Source organism: Phyllostomus hastatus, unplaced genomic scaffold (assembly GCF_019186645.2).
Source record: "Phyllostomus hastatus isolate PE091 unplaced genomic scaffold, TTU_PhHast_1.1 phas_contig_147, whole genome shotgun sequence".
Lineage (NCBI taxonomy): Eukaryota > Metazoa > Chordata > Mammalia > Chiroptera > Phyllostomidae > Phyllostomus > Phyllostomus hastatus.
This window is the reverse complement of record NW_025333603.1, coordinates 9,849,897-9,867,539: the sequence shown is the minus strand read 5'-3', so window position 1 is coordinate 9,867,539 and position 17,643 is coordinate 9,849,897. Positions and strand designations below refer to the sequence as shown.

Sequence of the window (17,643 nt, the reverse complement as noted above, 5' to 3'; positions counted from 1 at the left end):
ATTAACAGGGTAATTTCAAGGCAGTGTTGGGGGGCCAGGTGGAGGGGCGGGGGGAGGACCAGATGTTCCTACAAAAGCTCCAAAGTAACATGGGCTCCCCTCGGCCAGCACACATGTTTTCTCTCCTGTGAGTCTGCTGGGTTTCCAGTTTTTTCCTCCTGGAAGAGGGATCCCAAGCCCATATTTATGTTCTGTCTGAAATTAATGCAAGGGAAACTTTCAAATGCTAATCTAGCTGCCAGGAGCAGCAGCCGGATATCAAGCGACAGCGGTGTTTGTTTTCATGAGGAAGTGTGACAGGAGGGCTGAACAGAGGGACCAGGGGAAGGACGGGCAACTGGAGGGTCCAAGGGGCCTTCCCCTCCAGCTGAGCTTCCTTGCTCCTTCTCCTTTCTTGCTCCTTGCTCCTGGGCAGGGTGGGGGCTTGGACTGAGAGGACGTCTGTTGCACTGTCTTGTGCCAGGACCTGAGACACAGATCTCCACCTCAGAGGAGATCACAGAGTGGAAAGGAGACAGGTGGCATGAGCCATGCAGTGAGGGAGGGACTCCAGGGGCTGCTTGTCTGAAGGGGAAGGAGTGGGATCCAGACTAAGGGGGTCAGTGAGGAACCTCAGGTGAGTTAAGGAAGAGAAGAAGGCAAGGTCTCCCTGACACAGGATATTGCACATGCATGGGCACAAAAGGGAAAAAAGAGCGTGGCGTGCGCTGGCTACCAGCAGTGGTTCTGGGTTGTTGGAATAGAAAGTGAAAGGGGAGGTGGACAATGGCAAGGGCTGGGGCAGGGGGGATGAGTATTGCTGTTCTGAATCGAGGCAGGATGAGACTAAGGGGGCAGGTTTCAGCTGGGCCCAAAGAACACTTTCCCAGGCAACTGTCCATCTCAGTGATGGAGTGAGTTCCCCATCCATGGAGGCATGCAAGCAGAGGGTCAATGAGTGCTTGTCAGGCCCATGCAGAGGGAATTCAGACACCCTACAGGGAGCTGGGCCTGACTGGGTGGAACTCAGTTCTGCCCCTTTGCTGTCTGCTTCTCCCTGGTGGCTGCTAGAACTCAGGATATCAGAAACAAAAGGGCCCTGAGACTTCCGCTGGTCAGCTCAGCTCTGCCCTTCATGTTGCAAAGATGGATGTGAAACTGAGAAAAGCACCCCACCTACCATCTTCCCTGCCCTTAGACGGTAGCAAACACTTTCACTTTCTCACTTGATCTCACAATAGTCCTGCTGAGGGCTGCAGAACTCTCCCAGTGTCACACAGGCAGAAAAGGCAGAGCTGGGGTTTGCCTAAGCCCATGCACACACGGAGGGTGTCCATTTAAAGGGCACTTCTTGGAGGCAGCTGCAGAGGCTGGGGCTCCCTGGGCACAGGGTGGGCTCTCTCTCAAAACTGGGGCTGCTTCTAGGCCTCTGACACCTGGCAGTTGCCCATGTTGGGGGTGCCCAAGCTCACCCTCCAGGCTAACACCCTTTGTTCCTCTAAGATCCCTAGGATTTGAGCCTTTTCATTTCCTTTGGACCAGATCCTCTTTCAATCAATGTTAGGTTTAGAGGTGAGGACGCAAGCCCTGGGGGTTTTGACCAGCGTGTGCCCTCAGGGCTAGCTAGAGCCAGCAGTGCTTTCCTTTCTCCGCCAGCCTTTCCTGGGATCTCCCATAGGTCAGGCGTGTGCCAGGTCCTGAGAACCTTGAGATGGGTCAGGCATGGTGTCTTCAGACCCAGGCAATGGCTGTGCAAAGTGATTCGAGGTCAGCAACAGGGCATTGTGGGGAGCACCACAGACAGAGCCTGTGATGGGTTCTGTGGCATACAGGGGACAGCGGCTAGCCCAGGGCTCCTTGAGACCATGGTAAGACTCTACGACATCCAAAAGCTCCCTTTCTAGAATTACAGTACCCAAACCCCTTGTTGGTCAACTATGTTGGCAGGGATGGAGCCTACCCGCTTCTGAGCCTCACTGTCACTTGGAACTGAGACCTGCAGTTCTTGGGGTTTTCCTGCAAGTGTCCCAGCTGAGTTCTCAGAGGTCACAGAGCACTTCCGTACTTCCGTTCTGCCCTGCTTTCTTCTGTGTGAGTCCTGTCTCTGGAGGATTATGGACTCTGAGGGGCCAGGACCCTGAAGTAATAACAACAACACAAGAGCTCACATTTACTGCTTGATGACACTGCATCAGGCCCTGAGTGCAAGGGCACCTGCCTGCCCCTTAACTTTTAGGCTCATTCTGCAGAGGGGGACATCAGTGAGCTGAGAGAAGGTAGACTGCCAAGGCTACTACCTATAAATCCTGGGTTTCCAACTCATACAGCCTGGCTCTGAAGCTCATGCTCTTCATCTAAGACACTTTCTTCTCCTTCTGCCTTCCCTACACTGGCCAGATAGAGTGCTGGACCCACAGCTGACATTCCATAAATTCTTGCTAGCTGCAGCCTGGGACAGGGGGCCTCCCCTGATCCAGAGGGCAGGGTTGGCTCCAGTTAGGGACACACTAGCAGATGGGATGTTCTTCTGGCTGGCTGGAGGCTCTGAAATAGGAACAGTGACTCTGGCCAAGGATTGCAGCCCAGAGCAAGCATGCCAGCTGCCAGATGTGTACTGGTGGGGGCAGCAGGGTCCTTTGAAGCACGGGTGGAAATTCTGAAACACTTCCGGACACTGTGGCCTTGTGGGGAGTGTGGCTGGCCATGGGTGTTTGCCCGGGAGGGGAAAGCAGCTGGGCATCTGCTGCTTGTTTGTAGGCCCTCTTGTTTCTAAGGTTGAAGGGCCTCCGTGGGCCATGGCCACTCTTCTGTGCCCAAGCATGAGCTCTGAGGGACTTCCTTCTGTTCCTCTGGCCACCAAGTGGAGAGCAAGGTGGGGACGGAAGTGGGTGTGAGTCTTGTCCTGAGGACCGTGGGATGTGAAAAAATCAGAAGCAGCTGGACCTGCTCCAGGAAATTGCAGCTGCTCTCACTTCCTCCGGGAAGCCTTCTCTCACTCACTCTGCCTCCTTTCAATGCCATGACTCAAACCTCTGTGAGGTATGCATGGGGTTGCTGAATGTTGGGGCTAGAAGGGATGTCAGCCCTCCCCCTGTCTAAGCCTCTCTCTACACAGCTGAGGGAGGAAAGTCTCAGAAAATGCAATATGGAAGGTCACAGAATGCAACAAGTGTCCACAGCACTGGCATGCTTCCCCTTCCCACTCTCACGTCCTTGACTTCACTCTCACCTTGCCCTTTCTTTTCCTTCTCATTGATCCTCTCCTAATCTTCCTGCTGCCTCTTCCTAACCCTCCCCTCCCTGCTTAGCACTGAACACCCTCCTCCTGCAGCCTCCAACTGTATGGCTGGACCCACAACAGTACCTGGCACTCTATTTCTAGTTGGCTCTGAGGGTTTTTCATTTGTCAACCCAGTCTCGCCTTCCAAAAGGCAGGTGTGAAATTGCTGCACCCCTGCGTTTCTCACTGTGGGGGTGGCAGAGGTGGGTTCTGGTTCAGGTATTGCTGTAAGTAACACAGGCAGAGGGTCCTTCTACTCAAGGGCCTCAGGATAGGCAGGTTCATTCCTTCTTTCGTTCATTCATTCATTCATTCATTCATTCAATAAGTGGATATTGAGAGCCTCCTCAGTGCTTAGGGTATGGACAGCCTAGACTGAGAGATGGCAAAGGTGCTTGCATGTGCCAGACTGTGATAGAGGAATCCTATGGAGCCCAGAGAGGAGACAGGAAGGACATTCTCAGTAGAACAGAGGGCCTGAGCAGCAGATGGATTATTCTTTTTTAGGGAGGCTGTTCATCAGGAGGAATGGCCTAGTCAGTGTTGACCATCACTTCTCTCCTGTTCAGATTCTTTTCCTTCCCACCTGCACCTTGACTTGCCCATCTGCCAAATGGAATAATAAATACCATCTTGTCTCCCTCCAAGGGGACTTGAGAACTTGGAGGTCATATGTGCTGATGGATCTGGCTATTCTTAAGCAGGATGGTGCCCACTCTCTGGGAGCAATTGCTGCTGTTATTAATTAAAAAGATGCATCCCTGGAAGTGGATCTTCCAGCCCAGTGACACTGTCCCAGGAGATGCCAGTGGCACCCCTTTGAGCCCTGCTATAATTACAGATTCATGAAAAAACAAATAAAGTGATTTTGGTTCAGGCTTAAACAAGAAGAAAAGATGTTAAAGGTGTTTGGCATGTTGGCTTCAATCTTTCCCTTCTCTCAAGCCTGGGTCTTCACCACCAAGCGGCCTCTGCATCCCAGCCCTATAGGCCTGTTTCTGCTTGTGGGTCTGTGGGCTGTGCAGGCACTCAGGGTAACAGCTCCAGCTCCTCTGTCTCTTGGGCTCACATGGTCTCCCTTTTAACCCTTCAAATCCTCTCTGCCTGCACCTCTTCTTCTTGTGGGGGCAGGTGGCAGTAGCCCTACATGAAGGAAGTTCCAGGTCCTGGAAAGCTCTTAGCTCCATACTCCTCCCAAGAATCTAAGAGGGATTGAAGCAAACTATGCCAGGATGTTACAATGCTATGATGATAGATGCTGGGATATTAAAACTGCACAGTCCTAAAACAACAGGATGTTAGGATCAAAGGACTTTGTAATGTCAGAAGTTAGAATTATTTTCAGATTATAGCATGTGAGGATTATAGAATGTATGATAACCTGTAGTAACCTCTAGCTCTCAGAGTTAGAAATGAATGGGCCCTAGAGGCCTCTCCTTGAGTCTGGCTATGTCTCCAATCTGCCTCTGCCAGTTTCTACATTACTTATTCTATTCTAGGCTACAGGGCAGTCGGACAAGTAAATACATTCTGAGAAAGCCCCAGTTCCCTGGAGCTAGGGACAAAATTGTCATTTCCTTCCAGTGCCTGGGACTAGGGTTCAAGGGATGCCATGTGACTGAATTGAATGAATTTGATTTGGGGTGATTTGGTCCAAGATGTCTTTCTAGAACATTACCAGGTGTTGGCAATTCTGAGCAGGTTTGTGCCTGCCCTGGGGTAGTTCACACCCCGGATGCCCACTGATCCGGAGGTACTAGGATAAAATCAGGAAAAGGCCTGGAGGACCATTCACATTCATACCCAAGCTGCTCAGAGTTGCTATAAGAAATCTTATAACCTGTGTCTTGAGATTACTGCAGGTTCCTGGGCCCACACTGCCAGTCAGCATCGTCTGTGTTCCCAGCAGACAGAGCAGCTATATGGCAGGCATGTGCCCTAATTCTGATCCACAGCAGACATCACTAATCAATCAGGACCTCTTCTCTGCTGAGCTCTGATGCAATACTATCATCCTTTATACCATCACACTCCAGGTGGCCACTACCAATCAGTCACAGTTGGCCCATGATATGAAATCTATTTAACTTCCTGTCCATGATAGTACTTGTGGCCAATCTCTCTTGAATTTATGTCAAATGTTCTCTTCAAACCAAGAAACCTCCTATCTTCCTCCTCTTTCTCTGCAGATGACTCCACATTTTACTTAATACAGTGGAGCTTTTATTAGAAGAAAACTCTTTTGCCTTCCCACAACCAAATTACCTGCCTGCTGGCCTCCTCCTCCCTTCCCTTTGATTATAGGTGAGAAGATGCTCTCTCTCCTCTACCCAAGGCCAAATCCTCTACTTGAACTCTGATTCCAACCCTTCCTGCCTTCTCAGAATCCTGGGCTAGTAATTTTCTCCTACTCTTTCTCCTGTATCATTCTCCCTCTACTCGAGTCTTTCCATTGTGTGTTAAGCATGCTCTGTTCTCTCCTATCTTTAGAAAAGGTGGGTGAAATAATACAGTTACTAACATTTTGTTTTGCCAAGTAAGGGCTTTAAAAGCCCCATTTGTTTTATATCACCATTATGTTTTAAAAAAGGATATTTAACTTCAAACACAGTAGAAAAAAGATAATTTCAAACTAAAAGATAAGCAAGCAAATTGCATAAAATTAGCTAATAAAATAGTCCCCACCTTGTACTTATTTTTCTCAGTTCTTTGTAGACCAGAGGAAATCCAAAAACCCACATAAGATCTCTGGAGGCTCTCCAGGGTCAGCTTGTCCATCTTCGTGATCCTGGCAGTCGGGGATCGGACCACCGGTCCCCCTGGGTTGGCTCACTCCTCTGTGGCAGTGGCTTGGTTTTTTCCAGAACATTGGTTTGCACACTGGCCACAGCTACCTCCTGGGGAGGAAGGGCTTTCATCCAGGCCCCCAGATGTCACCCAGGCCTGTGCAGAGCTTTTACACGTGCCTGCACCCTTACTGTCCCTGAACCTGCTGAAGAGGTTCTTCCGCTGGCCTCCAGAAAAGGCCAAATAGTGCATTGCTATAGAAAACCTCATGGGCACAAGGAAAGTATTCTTTTGTGAGATGCACCAGCTAAAAAGACAACCTCCCCACAAAATCATCAGCACTTCTGGAAGTATACAGTAAAGGCCCCATGCATAGGAGAAATGGCCAGGACCTGCACCCAAGAGGCAAGGATTCAAAGGTCTCCCTGCATGGCCTCACAGAAGCCATTCACCCTCTGCAGGCCTTGGTTTTTGTTGGGAAAATGTGTGTGATAAAACCCATCTCGTGGTGTTACTATGAGGATCAAAGGCAATAAAATCCAAGAAGTTGGACCTGTGGCTAGCACATAGCAGGGGTTTTATTATAAGGATCCCTCCATCCTGGTGGAGAGTTTTAACCCTGTGATCTAAAATGGCCTGTGATCTAGCACAGCCCATTGAGGTAGGTATATTAACCCTATTTTACAAGGAGGGGCTGAGGCCCTTGGAGGTGAGATAGCTTTCCCAGACTCACTTAGTTGACAGTGGTAGAGCCACACCTTACACCCAGGCATCCCAACTCCAAAGCTCTGACCCTTTGCCCCAGATCCCCCTGGGGAGCAGAACAGAGGAGGGGCCAATCTACCATCAGCACTGGAAATCCCAGCCTCTGGGCTTTCAGGGCACAATTCTGGGGTAGGGGTGAGCTGGGAAGGGTCTGGATAAGCACTGGGGGGAGGGTGGAGGCAGGTGAAGGTAGGAACACCCCTGGCCTCTCTCTCCTTCCTTGGTTTGCATGTCCTCTTCCCAGGGCTTTATAGCCAGGAAGCCTTCAGGGCCTTTGATGGCTTCTGACGCTGGCCCATGGCAGAAAGGCAGAACCTCAGCAGGGATCCTGTTCAGACAACTGGCAAGGCAAGCCCGGGGGTGGCTGGGTGTCTTCTAAGTATGTTTCTGTTTCTCAAGCTATTTCCTAGGGACACTCAGTGAAAACTGGATCTGAGAGACCTTTACATGAGTAGAAACACACCTGGAGGATGTCTAGGCATATCTCCAGTGCAAAGGCCCTCCCTCCCTCCCACAGCCTTGGGGTCCTGTGCCTTCTTTGAGGAATAGACAGTGGGTGGGCAACAAGAGTCAGACTGACTCAGGCCCCCAGGGCCCAGTGGTCTGGGAAGGCCTGAGATGGACCTGCAGAGGCACCTACTTATCCAGAGTTCATGGTGTGGGTGTGTCTTCAGACCCGCTCCCCGCCACCCCACAGAATAGTGTTTTGTCTGGCTCTGCACCCAAATCCTCAACCTGTCACAGGATGTGGGACTTGGGAGTTAATATGGTTACAAGAATGCAATGAGGCAGGCGTGGATGTCTCTTGCCATGGATTGTGTGTGGACACATTCCAGGCCAATGCACTGACTGTCACAGGCCTGCTCAGCTGGCTCCCTGCTTACATAAAAGAACAGAGTCTATGGGTCATAGGTTTCAAGCTGGGTCCTGTCTTGGCTTTGTCCTTGACTTGCCATGAGCTTTGCCCATGTTCTGGCCTCTGCCCATGTTCTGGCTTCTGTGGACCTCATTCTTCCATGACTATGATGAGGTGGACAGACTCATCCAGACTTGAAATTCTTGGGTCAAGGCATAGATTTATAGCACAGAGTGGTCCATGTGTTCCAGGCGAGGTTGAGTCAGAAGTGGCAGCTGTCAGCAACATCTGCACATGGCTGCAGGCCTGTTGTTATTGGAGAGCAAGTCTCTGAGAGCTGAAGTGGGGTTTACATTGCCCTGACTTTATTACTGGCTTGTCCTCTGGCCTCACCAGGCCCAGAGGAGACCAGGAGGAGATCTGGTTAACATTTATTTGTTCTTTTCTTCTCTTATTCATTCTTTCACACATTACCAGGCTCAAAACCTTTACATGCTACTAAAAACAAAGGGATGATTAAGTGGTGCCTGTGCTCCCAGAGCTGAAGGCAGGGATGGGAGACAGACTCAGAGCCATGTACAGGCTACAATGTAGGGATCAGTGCAGAGATGGGGAGAAGACGAGGATGCTGGAGCTGATGAAGGCTTGGACTGGGACAACCTCAGTGGAGATAGATGGAGTAGACAGGTGTGAGTGTTCTTGGAGGTCTGTCAACAAGACCCATGCAGGACCAGTTGGATTTCAGAGATGGGGAAGAAATTAAAGTTGAACATGATGCCTGCATGCTGGCCTGGTGCCTGAGTGGACATTTGTGTCTCCACACATGAACTCAGATTTCAGGAAAAGAGGTCAGGGTCCAGGGCTGCCCACACTGTTGTGACTTTAATCTCTAGGCTCTCCTGCTTCCTTGACCACAGGAAAGAACTGGTATTAGCTACACCCAGATCCTAGGCAGACTCTAGTCCTGGGCCTTGGGACCAGTGGGACAGAAAGGCCCTGCCACTCAGTGGGGCATGAGGAATACTGGATTATTTACTGGCCTTCAATGGTCAAGTTCACTATGTTTTTTTTTTTTGGTCAGAGAGGAGGCTGGGGGCTGGTTGAGATCAGAGTGGCCAACTGTTGTGGTCAGCTGGGGACCATTCCAGAGCAGGGTGCCCTTTCCAGATGTCCATGGTGGGGGGCGAAGGAAGCACCTGGATGACTGAATGATGTGAGAGGGTGTTGGGGAGCACTTGCTTCCCTGCACAGTTCCCAAAGCTGTCCTTACTCATGCCAGGTCTCCAGCAGGTGTCCTGCAGCTGAAAAGTGGCCTTGCCCTCTCTGTATGGTTAGTCAAGGTCCCACCCCTGCTGGCTTCTCTAGGCTACAGGAATCCCTTCCTTCTCTAAATGCTGCTTGAACAGCTCCTGCAATTACAGATGGCCCAAGTGAGTTTTGGCTCCTTCTGTTCAGATGAGCAAACTGAGGCTGTGGAAGGGGAAGGGGCTTGCCATAGGGTACCACAGGCTGAGGCAGAGTTCCACCATGAGCCCAGAGCTCTTCCTGTCCAGCTTCAGATGTGGCCTTGAAGAGGCTGCCCCAGAGGTCCTGTCTCTCTGAGGCCATCCCATGTGCCTCTCCTATGCTGAGGGCAGCAGAGGAGGAAAGACAGGCACAGACAGACAAACCCTGGTTCTTGCCCTTGAAGTATATGGGGTTGAATGGCAGGTAACAGTGGGCAGGAGGAAGACAGATCTCAAACAGTAGACATGTTCCATAACAAAATCAAGACCCGTCCAGGTTAGACTGACTGGTTGACTTGATCTAATTCAGCCTGACCGGGGCAGACCATGAGTGAGTGTGTGTGTGTATGTGTGTGTGAAATGGTCCAGAGGAGGGAGGAATGATAGGGCAGCACTATGAGTGCTCACCAGGCCCGGGCTTAATTCTAACAAAACAGGAGGCAAATTCAGTTAACCCAAATTGAGGTAACATGAGAAAAAAATACATTTTTTATAGCTCTGGAGCAAAACTTGACTAATAAAGAAGGCAAATGCAACATCCTGGTCCCCATGTGGACATCACTGTCATTAGCTGTGCCAGCCATAGAGAAAGGAAGAAAGAGTTTTGGAGAATGAGAGGGAGAGACAGAGGGAAGGAACAGGGAGAAATGCTGAGAAAGGCCTCCACCTGGACATCTGGACTTCCCTTTGTATGAAGAGGCCAGAGCCCCCAGGAGAAGTATCAGGTTCATGGTCCACAGTGAGATAATAAAACTTGTGGTAATTGTCACAATGATGATCATGATAATTGAGCTGCCACTGTGATTTTTTACTACATGGCAAGTCATTTGAATGTTGTTACTAATTTCTACAACCCTTCTCCAAGGAAGATATTTTCAATTCATTGAATAGTTATTGCTATAACTTATAGCAGAGGGACTTGAGCCTTTGAGAAGGCACTACATTTACCCATGGGGACTGATATGAAAGAACTCTTGACTAGAAGCAGGAGAATCACTTTGGGTCCAAGCTCTGCTGAGCACTTGGTAGCTTTTCCTGCACAATCTGGGCCTCAGCTTTTCCTGTTATGAAGTAGAGGTTGGGAAAGGGTTTAGTAAATCTCCCAGCCCTTAAGAATTCTGCAAATAATCCCTTCCCCACTCCAGTCCAAACCTGCTCCGAAGGCAAAGAAGCAGATCTTGTCTTCATTTTCCTGAAGAAGTGCCATGACCCTCTTCCCCATTCTCTCATTTCTCTTGTAGATGAGCTCCTGGCGGAAGTAGCTGTCAATTTCCTGGGCTGTCACTTGCTCATGCGGCGGGAGGGTGGTGTTGATAAAGTTGGGCAGCTGTAAAGGTAAGACAGAGGCTGACTTCAGTTCTTTCTGGAGCAAGATGAGCTTCAAATAAACACACACAGCCCTGGTGGGGCGAGCAACTTACCTTTCTTATGTCCCTACAGTGAGTTATATGTTTTTCATCTATTCCAATAACCAGTTTTATAAATGAAGAAAGCAAGAGTGGAAAGGTCCAGAGACATGCACGAAGTCACAGAGCTAGTAGAGAGGCAGAGCCAGGAGAGAGCCCCAGACTGCTGCATTCCCATGTGTATTACTCCTCTGTCTCTGCCTTGTTGAACCTCAGCTTCCAGACACTGAGGTCCTGGGAGGCGGGACAGAGCTCAATTGCTTCATGTCAGCAGCCTTGTTCTGGCACATAGGAAATTCTGTTTGGCAAGCAGGTGTGGATGGCCAGCCGAACTGCCTGGTGTAGGAGAAAGGCCATGGGGTACAAGCTCAAGCTGACCTGGGCTTTAGGCCCTATTCTGACACTGTGACTTTGACCAAGTTACTTAACTTTTCTGAGCCTCAGTTTCCTCATTGGTAAGATGGAGCTGACAATATATTTGGGGGGGTTACATGAGATGATGGGTGCATTCAGCCCATTCCACCTTACAGAGATGCATTCAGTCCATTCCACCCTACAGAGATAAGAAAAGGGGTCCTAATCTTTGGTTTTCCTAATGCCTGAGCCCTGATTGGCCACCATCTGTTGCCACCACTATCCATCCCCAACTCCACCACTTCCAAGGACGTAACCCAAATTCCTCCATCCTTCTTAGGAACTTCAACTCCAAGACCATTGTTTCCTCCCATAATAATGGTTTATTCAACAACCTGGACTGGAACGATCCAGATTTCTCAGTTCTGGGCCCACTGTCCACACCCAGCCATGTGACCTGGGGCCAGCATCACTGATATGTTGTTGAACTAGGCAGAGCACTTTGAGTTCAGGGACACAGTCCTTATCAATGGCTGGAACAGAATAGGTGTCCAACAAAGGTTTCTGAAACTTTGAACATAAAGTTGTGCTATCCTTCCTCACTACATTGCCTCCTCCTGTGTTATTCCATTCCCAGCATATTGTTTTTCCAACCTGGGTGGTGGGTCCAGGTGTCTTCCACTATAGCTTGCCACATGTTGGTGTGGCCTCAGAGGAAACCATGGACCATTGAGGAAAGAGAACATGCTACCTTCTTTCCCCACACCTGTCAATGTCATTCCAACCTCCAAGCCCGTATCCATAGGTGTCCTTCTCCTGGTGTCCCTTCTTCCACTTCTCCATCTTCACCGGCCCAGGCATGAAGCACAAGACAGAAGGCCTCGCTAGATGGAGAGTCTGACATGAGGAGGCTAATTTCCTGCATGATTTAGCCCCCAGAAGAGTCACGTGGCCCAGTCACATGGCTTCTAGAGCCACTGACAAGTTGGCAACACTCTTTCTCAGGAAAATGAAGGTGTCAACGGAGGCTGACCCTTGAGGGACTTGGAGAAGGCTGGGACATCTGTGTGTGATATCTGCTGGCCAAAGACCAGTGCATTCCCCAGAGTGAGAGGGGAGGGACTTCTCTTCTAGAAAGTCTTGTTTTGTTGTTGTAGGCTGAACAGGGCAATGCTATGACTGGGTGTCCTAAATCCACGCAGTTCACATGCTGCATAGGTGTAGGCAGCAGTCACACTGTGCCCGATAGGGCCAGCACAGAGTTGGTGCCCAGGGGCTTTTTTGGCAAATGGATAAATGAAGAAATGGAGTTCTTACTCTCTCCCCAACCATGGAAAGGATGACTGGCAGTCCTGGCAGCACCAGCATACTTAGATTTGATGCAGTTATAAGACAGGCAACCCTGCAGGCTTCTGAGTGGAGGGGGAACACAGAAAGCTTGGACTCAGAAGGATTAGTTCTGGAAACATGGACCTCATAGGCTTCCCTTAATTCCTTGAACTTGGGAAAGAATGTGAGATGATGTTGTACCAACAAATAAATATTTGTTCAATCAGTGAATGAATGGGTGACTGAAGGAGCTGAAAGGCAGTAGAGTGACAGTGATGTGAATGTGGGTCCTGGAGTCAGACAACCAGAACAACTTGGGCTGGACTCTCTTTTGCCACTACCCAGTGGGGTGGTCTTTATAACTAGCAAGTGACTTGGCCTCTCTGAGACTCAGTCCAGAAATTGGTAATATGGGGGTAATGTATTTATTGTCCGTACTCAGACACTTACGACAGCAAAAGCTCATACATAGTTACAGTCAGGAATGTTAACAGGAGGGGGCCAGTCTCCCCTAATCATGAACCTGGAATGTCCTAGACAAACCAAGACACATGTTCACCCTGTTAGGTGGCTCCTCTAGCTCCTCAATAGCTCAGCACCCCATCAAAGCATGGATCCCCCATGTTCTCTTGTGCAGGTCTGGCTCCCCACCCCTGGCAGCAGACTCAGTCTGAAGGTGCTCCATGACCCTTAGCTTGATACAGGTTTGGACAGTGGAAGTTCTCAGAAGGAGTCTGTTGGATGAATGGGGTAAAGAAAGGGGATGAGATGAGGCTACTGAGGTTGGTGATACATGAAGACCTGCCCCAGTCCTGGTTGTGGGTCAGGGGAGTCTGCACTGATATCATACCCCATGGCCCCACTCTGTTTCTGCCCAGATGGTCTTCTCATGACCCCATCTCAGACCCACCCCTCTAGGGCTCTGGGGACTGGACATGTCTTCTTTAAAATCTTATGCTGCATCCTGCACTTAAACTTGTCACAGAAGAGTTAAGGCTGCCGACAGCTCTAATGACATCATTAATTGGTTCCCATCTCCACCCTGGCCCAAACCCAGGCCCCATCCTTGGCGTGGAGTGAAGGCCCATTAACATGACACAGGCAGAGAATGCCAGCCAGCCAATGGGCAGCTCAGGACCCACAGTATCTAGCCCAACTCCTTTGCAGCTTTAATGCTAAACTTTCTGGTTGCTGTCCTCATTAATTTTTTTTAGTTCTCTAAGGAAGGAATGGAGATTCATCTTTCCACAAATGCACTCTTGCTCAGGAAGCAGAGCAAGGAGGGCCCCTGCCTGCACCCTTGACAGAGGGAAGAGGAGCAGAACGCTGCCTTCATGGCTCTCTGATGGTTCTGAAGGCCATTGCTTTGTTATCTCTGTCTCTGCCCCCACCCAAAGCCACCCCTTACTATAGCCTCTGCCCTCAGACGGGAAAGGTGATGAAGCCAGCCCCATCCCCCAGGCTAGCTGTACAAAACTGCTGTTCAGTTAAGACTTCTATGCACTGTGCTCTGGACTTCCCAACACGGATCTTACTTAATCCCTACAACATATGTAGTCCACCTACCAGAGACAAATAGTGGTCCTGGACACAGGCTCAAAGGCAATCTGAGCTTGACATCCCTTGAGGTCACCCCAGTCCTCCCTCCCTCAACTTAGTGTCACCCAAGCCTGGCAGGGCCCTGTCCTGCACATTCTGCCTCCTAGCCCAGCCACACCATGGCCAGGACATCTTGAATGGTGACCAGGTCACCTCTGCAACACAACTCTGTCTGCTCATGGCTTACCATCCTTATCCTAAAGATGACACAGGGCAGAGCTCTGCCACAAAGCACATGGCTGATGAAATGCCAATGAGTTTCGTGATGTCTGAGTTCTTCTCTCCTCCCTTCCTCCGCTACTGAGAGTCAGAGCTTTCAGAGTCCTGAGCCTCTTATCTCTGGCTGGGTCAGAACGAATGTACCTTACTACATTCGTTCATGCAACAGTTGCTCACTCACACACACTCACTGCCAGGCCCTGTGCCAGCACTGGGACTGAGATGAGCACCACACCTTTGCCCTCAAGGAACTCCAGGTGTAGTGAGATGGCACGTGGACAGAAAGACACGGCTGGGCCCCTAACCCAAACTCACCTTCCTCCAGCTCTCTCTCACTTCTAGATTGTTCACATGCAGTTTCTTCTGCTGGAACAACCTTCCTCCTCCTGTCTGTGGCCAATGCAGGTTCTTCTCTGACCTCTCATCTTGCAGGAATCTTTCCTTATTTACCCAGTGCCCGTCTCTACCCCCAAGCCCATCTGAATTCCTACTCCTACCACAGACTCCAATTTGTCCTCTATTCTCCCTCAAAGCAAGGATCACACTTTGGTGTGATTGCTGGTCAAATCTTCCCATCTCTCCTTTGAGCCTGTCAGCCCCAGGAGGGCAGCTCTCTTGGGCTTTCCCATATCCTTTATCATAATGCTGAGCCTGTCCTGTTCTGTGCCAGGAGCTGCTTTAGCCAGTTGGGATATAGTGATGAATAAAACAGATCCAAGTGGCCCTCAGGGAGCTTCTGCTTTAGTGGGGAAGGACAGACAATAAATAACCACTAACTAGTGAATCAGATATATAAGTGTGTGAGAAAATGATAAATGCCATGGGGGAAAAGCAGAGCATAAGAAAGGGGATGAGAGCATGGGACTGAGGCTCAGGCTGCAGTTCTTTGTTGGCTAGTTGGGGCACTCCTCACTGAGATGATGTTATTTGAATTAAGTCTTGATGGCAGAGCAGGGGTGAACCATAGTGACACCCGGGGAAGGGCATTTGCAGCAGAGGGAACAGCTGGTGCTGAGGTGAAGCATGCCAGCTGGGTTCCTGGAGCAGTAAGAAGGCCTGTGCAACTGGAGTGGTGGGTGTGAAGGGAGGGAAGAGGACATGGGGTTGGGGGAGGAGATTATGGAGTAACACAGGCCATTGCAGGGACTCTAGCTTTCCCCCTGAGGGGCATAGAGAGCCACTGCAGTGTCTTGAGCAGGGAAGTGGCCTATTCTGACTAATTCAACTGCTTCACAAATGAATGGAGATTCAAGCACCATGACATAGAAAGCACGGTGGGAGCCTAGAGTTGCCTGGAAGAATATCTAACTCCCTCCAGTGTGTCTGAGGGGGAGTTTCTCAGAGGAGGTGATGTTTGACCAAGGGGAGGGAGAATAAACATGGGCAGACCGGTCTGAAAGGGTAACCTGAATTGGGGAAGAGCTGCCTGTGGCACAGGTCAGCAGGACAAGCTCTGTGCCATGGGGCACCTGGACTATGTCAAGGTCAGCAGAGAGCAGGACATGGAGGGCCTTGAATGCTGGACAAAGTTTCTTGGAATTTATCACAAGGGCAATGGGAAGGCCTGGTGGGGCCATGCTCTGCTTCTTGGAGTCCCACCCACTGTCTCAGCCAGAACTCAGCCTGTGGGTGAGTTTTTCTCTAGGCCTCAAATCAAGGCAGAACACTCTGGGCCAGACTCCAGCCCAAGCTCTGAGTAACTGTGGGCTTTCCCTTCCCTGGGCTTTAATTTCCCCCGATACTGAACTGAGCCTCCCAGAGGACTCCCTGTTCTTCCAGGCTAAGCTTCTAGGGTCAAGTACTGCTCTTTATAATTTGATAACCCAGCAACTAATGAGTGGTGCAGCCTTGTGCAAGTCTCTTCCCCTCTCTGAGCCTCAGTCTCCCCATCTGTAAAACGGGGATCCCAATAGTTCCTGCTTACCATGGCTGGAGAGAAAGTTGCCTGAACTTGACACATAGTTGGTGTCTAATAAATGCCAGGTGGGCCTGACCTTGGGAACTAGTAACCCAGAGGCTGCCTGAGCTGGAAGGGGGGACCTCACCTGTGACGTGTCATGGTTGAAGATGACGGCATTGAGATCTCCGCAGTTGTAGTGCTTGATGAGGTCCTCCGTGGTGTAGGGTGCCTGCAGGCTCCCGGCCCGCACGCTCTCGTGCTGCAGCAGGGTCTGGTTCAGGGCAAATAACACCTGGGAAGAGGAGAGAAAGAGAAATAAGGACTGTGTTTAGGGACCTGGCTGAGGTCCCTGACACCTTCAGGACTGGCATTCCTCCCTCTGGACTTTGGGGCAACAGGCTCTGAAACAGAGAAGGTGTGTGGGGCCAGCATCAGCTGGCGTGGTCTCAGTGTTTCCACATTTCCAGCTCCTTACCTCACTGGCCTGTGAACACATGCAGCCTGTTCTCATCTCCAGCCCTCTGCCCAAACAGGTCCCCACTCCTGCACTGAGTATTAACATCTCACCTAACGATGGGACAAAATGAGAACCCTAGTTGTACCTGGGTTTTAGGATGATGGGTACATTTTACTTTGGGCTCCTTTCTTTTCCTCTGTTTAGGAAAATTCTATAATAAGCACAGACTCATTTTGTAATCAAGAACACCCCCAAACAAAGCAAACAAACAAATGACCAAAAAGAAGTTCAGATGTTAAAGCCTAACCCAGATGCCACTTGCTCCAGAAGTCGTCCTCACACCAGGCAAAGGCTTAGGGGCTGGACTCCCCAAGTGAGACCACGCTGACATTTAGCATGTGTTTCCTCAAGGGCCTCTATGCTCTGGGCCATGGTGCTGGGCCATGGGGACACAGCTATGTCCCAAGCAGACCTGCCAGGCATCGGATCACTTGGAGCACTACAGAGAATATCAGATACCTGGATTCTACCCTGGAACTGGAATCTCTGAGGTGGAGCCCAGGGTGTGTATTTTAACAGGCTCCTTGGGAACTTCTCTGCAGCCTGATTGCTTCTGGCATTTGAGGACCACGGGTCTCACAAAACATGGCTTGGTTGAGGTACGAGGGCCCTGAGAGATGATCTGAAGTGTCCCATTTTAGATGGGAAACTAGGGCCCATGAAGGAAAAGGACTTGCTCAATTTTACACAGTGATTGTATCCCAGACTCCCTTGGCCAACATTAAGGAGGAGCCTGGCATTATCTGAGTTATCTAGCACAGATATAGGGAAAGACTTGTTGCAATTCCTGTGCAAAATGTCAGAAGGTGGTCTCCGGTGACCTGTCCTGTCGGTCCTCAGGCCCTTCTTATTATGTTTGCACAGTGTCTTGGATGGCAGCCCCCAGCCTCCTGATTCATACCAATGCTGGCCCAAGCATCTCTCACTGGGTCCACGGCATTAGACCCACCCCATGCCTTCCCTATAGACCCCCTCTTCTCCCACCTATCCCATATTCTTCTACCACAATCAACTTCTAAAAGCATAAATCTGATGGTCTCTTTCTCTTTTATTTTTTTTTTTTGCTCAAAACTTTCATGGGTGCCTCCTGCCCTCAGGACAAAGGCCTAGCTCTTCAAGAGAGTCTTTGAGGCAGTGACTCGGACCC

At 50.2% G+C, this 17,643-nt stretch overlaps 1 protein-coding gene across 9 annotated transcripts in view; it reads right to left on the bottom strand.

The window, feature by feature from the left end:
- The window catches only part of TRABD2B (TraB domain containing 2B), a 253,527-nt gene that overhangs the window by 67,660 nt on the left and 168,224 nt on the right, over positions 1 to 17,643 (bottom strand). For 8 of the 9 annotated variants that reach the window (XR_006787859.1, XR_006787860.1, XM_045857718.1 and 5 more), the window contains exons 3-4: positions 16,125 to 16,271; positions 10,325 to 10,499 (exon numbers count right to left, since the gene is read on the bottom strand). Coding sequence is in view for 7 of the 9 variants with exons in the window: in XM_045857718.1 (XP_045713674.1) it covers positions 10,325 to 10,499; positions 16,125 to 16,271 (322 nt within the window). In the remaining 2 variants the exon portion in view is untranslated. Of the gene's footprint in view, positions 1 to 10,136; positions 10,234 to 10,324; positions 10,500 to 16,124; positions 16,272 to 17,643 lie in introns of those variants that run through there. The other variant, XM_045857755.1, reaches the window with a different exon arrangement.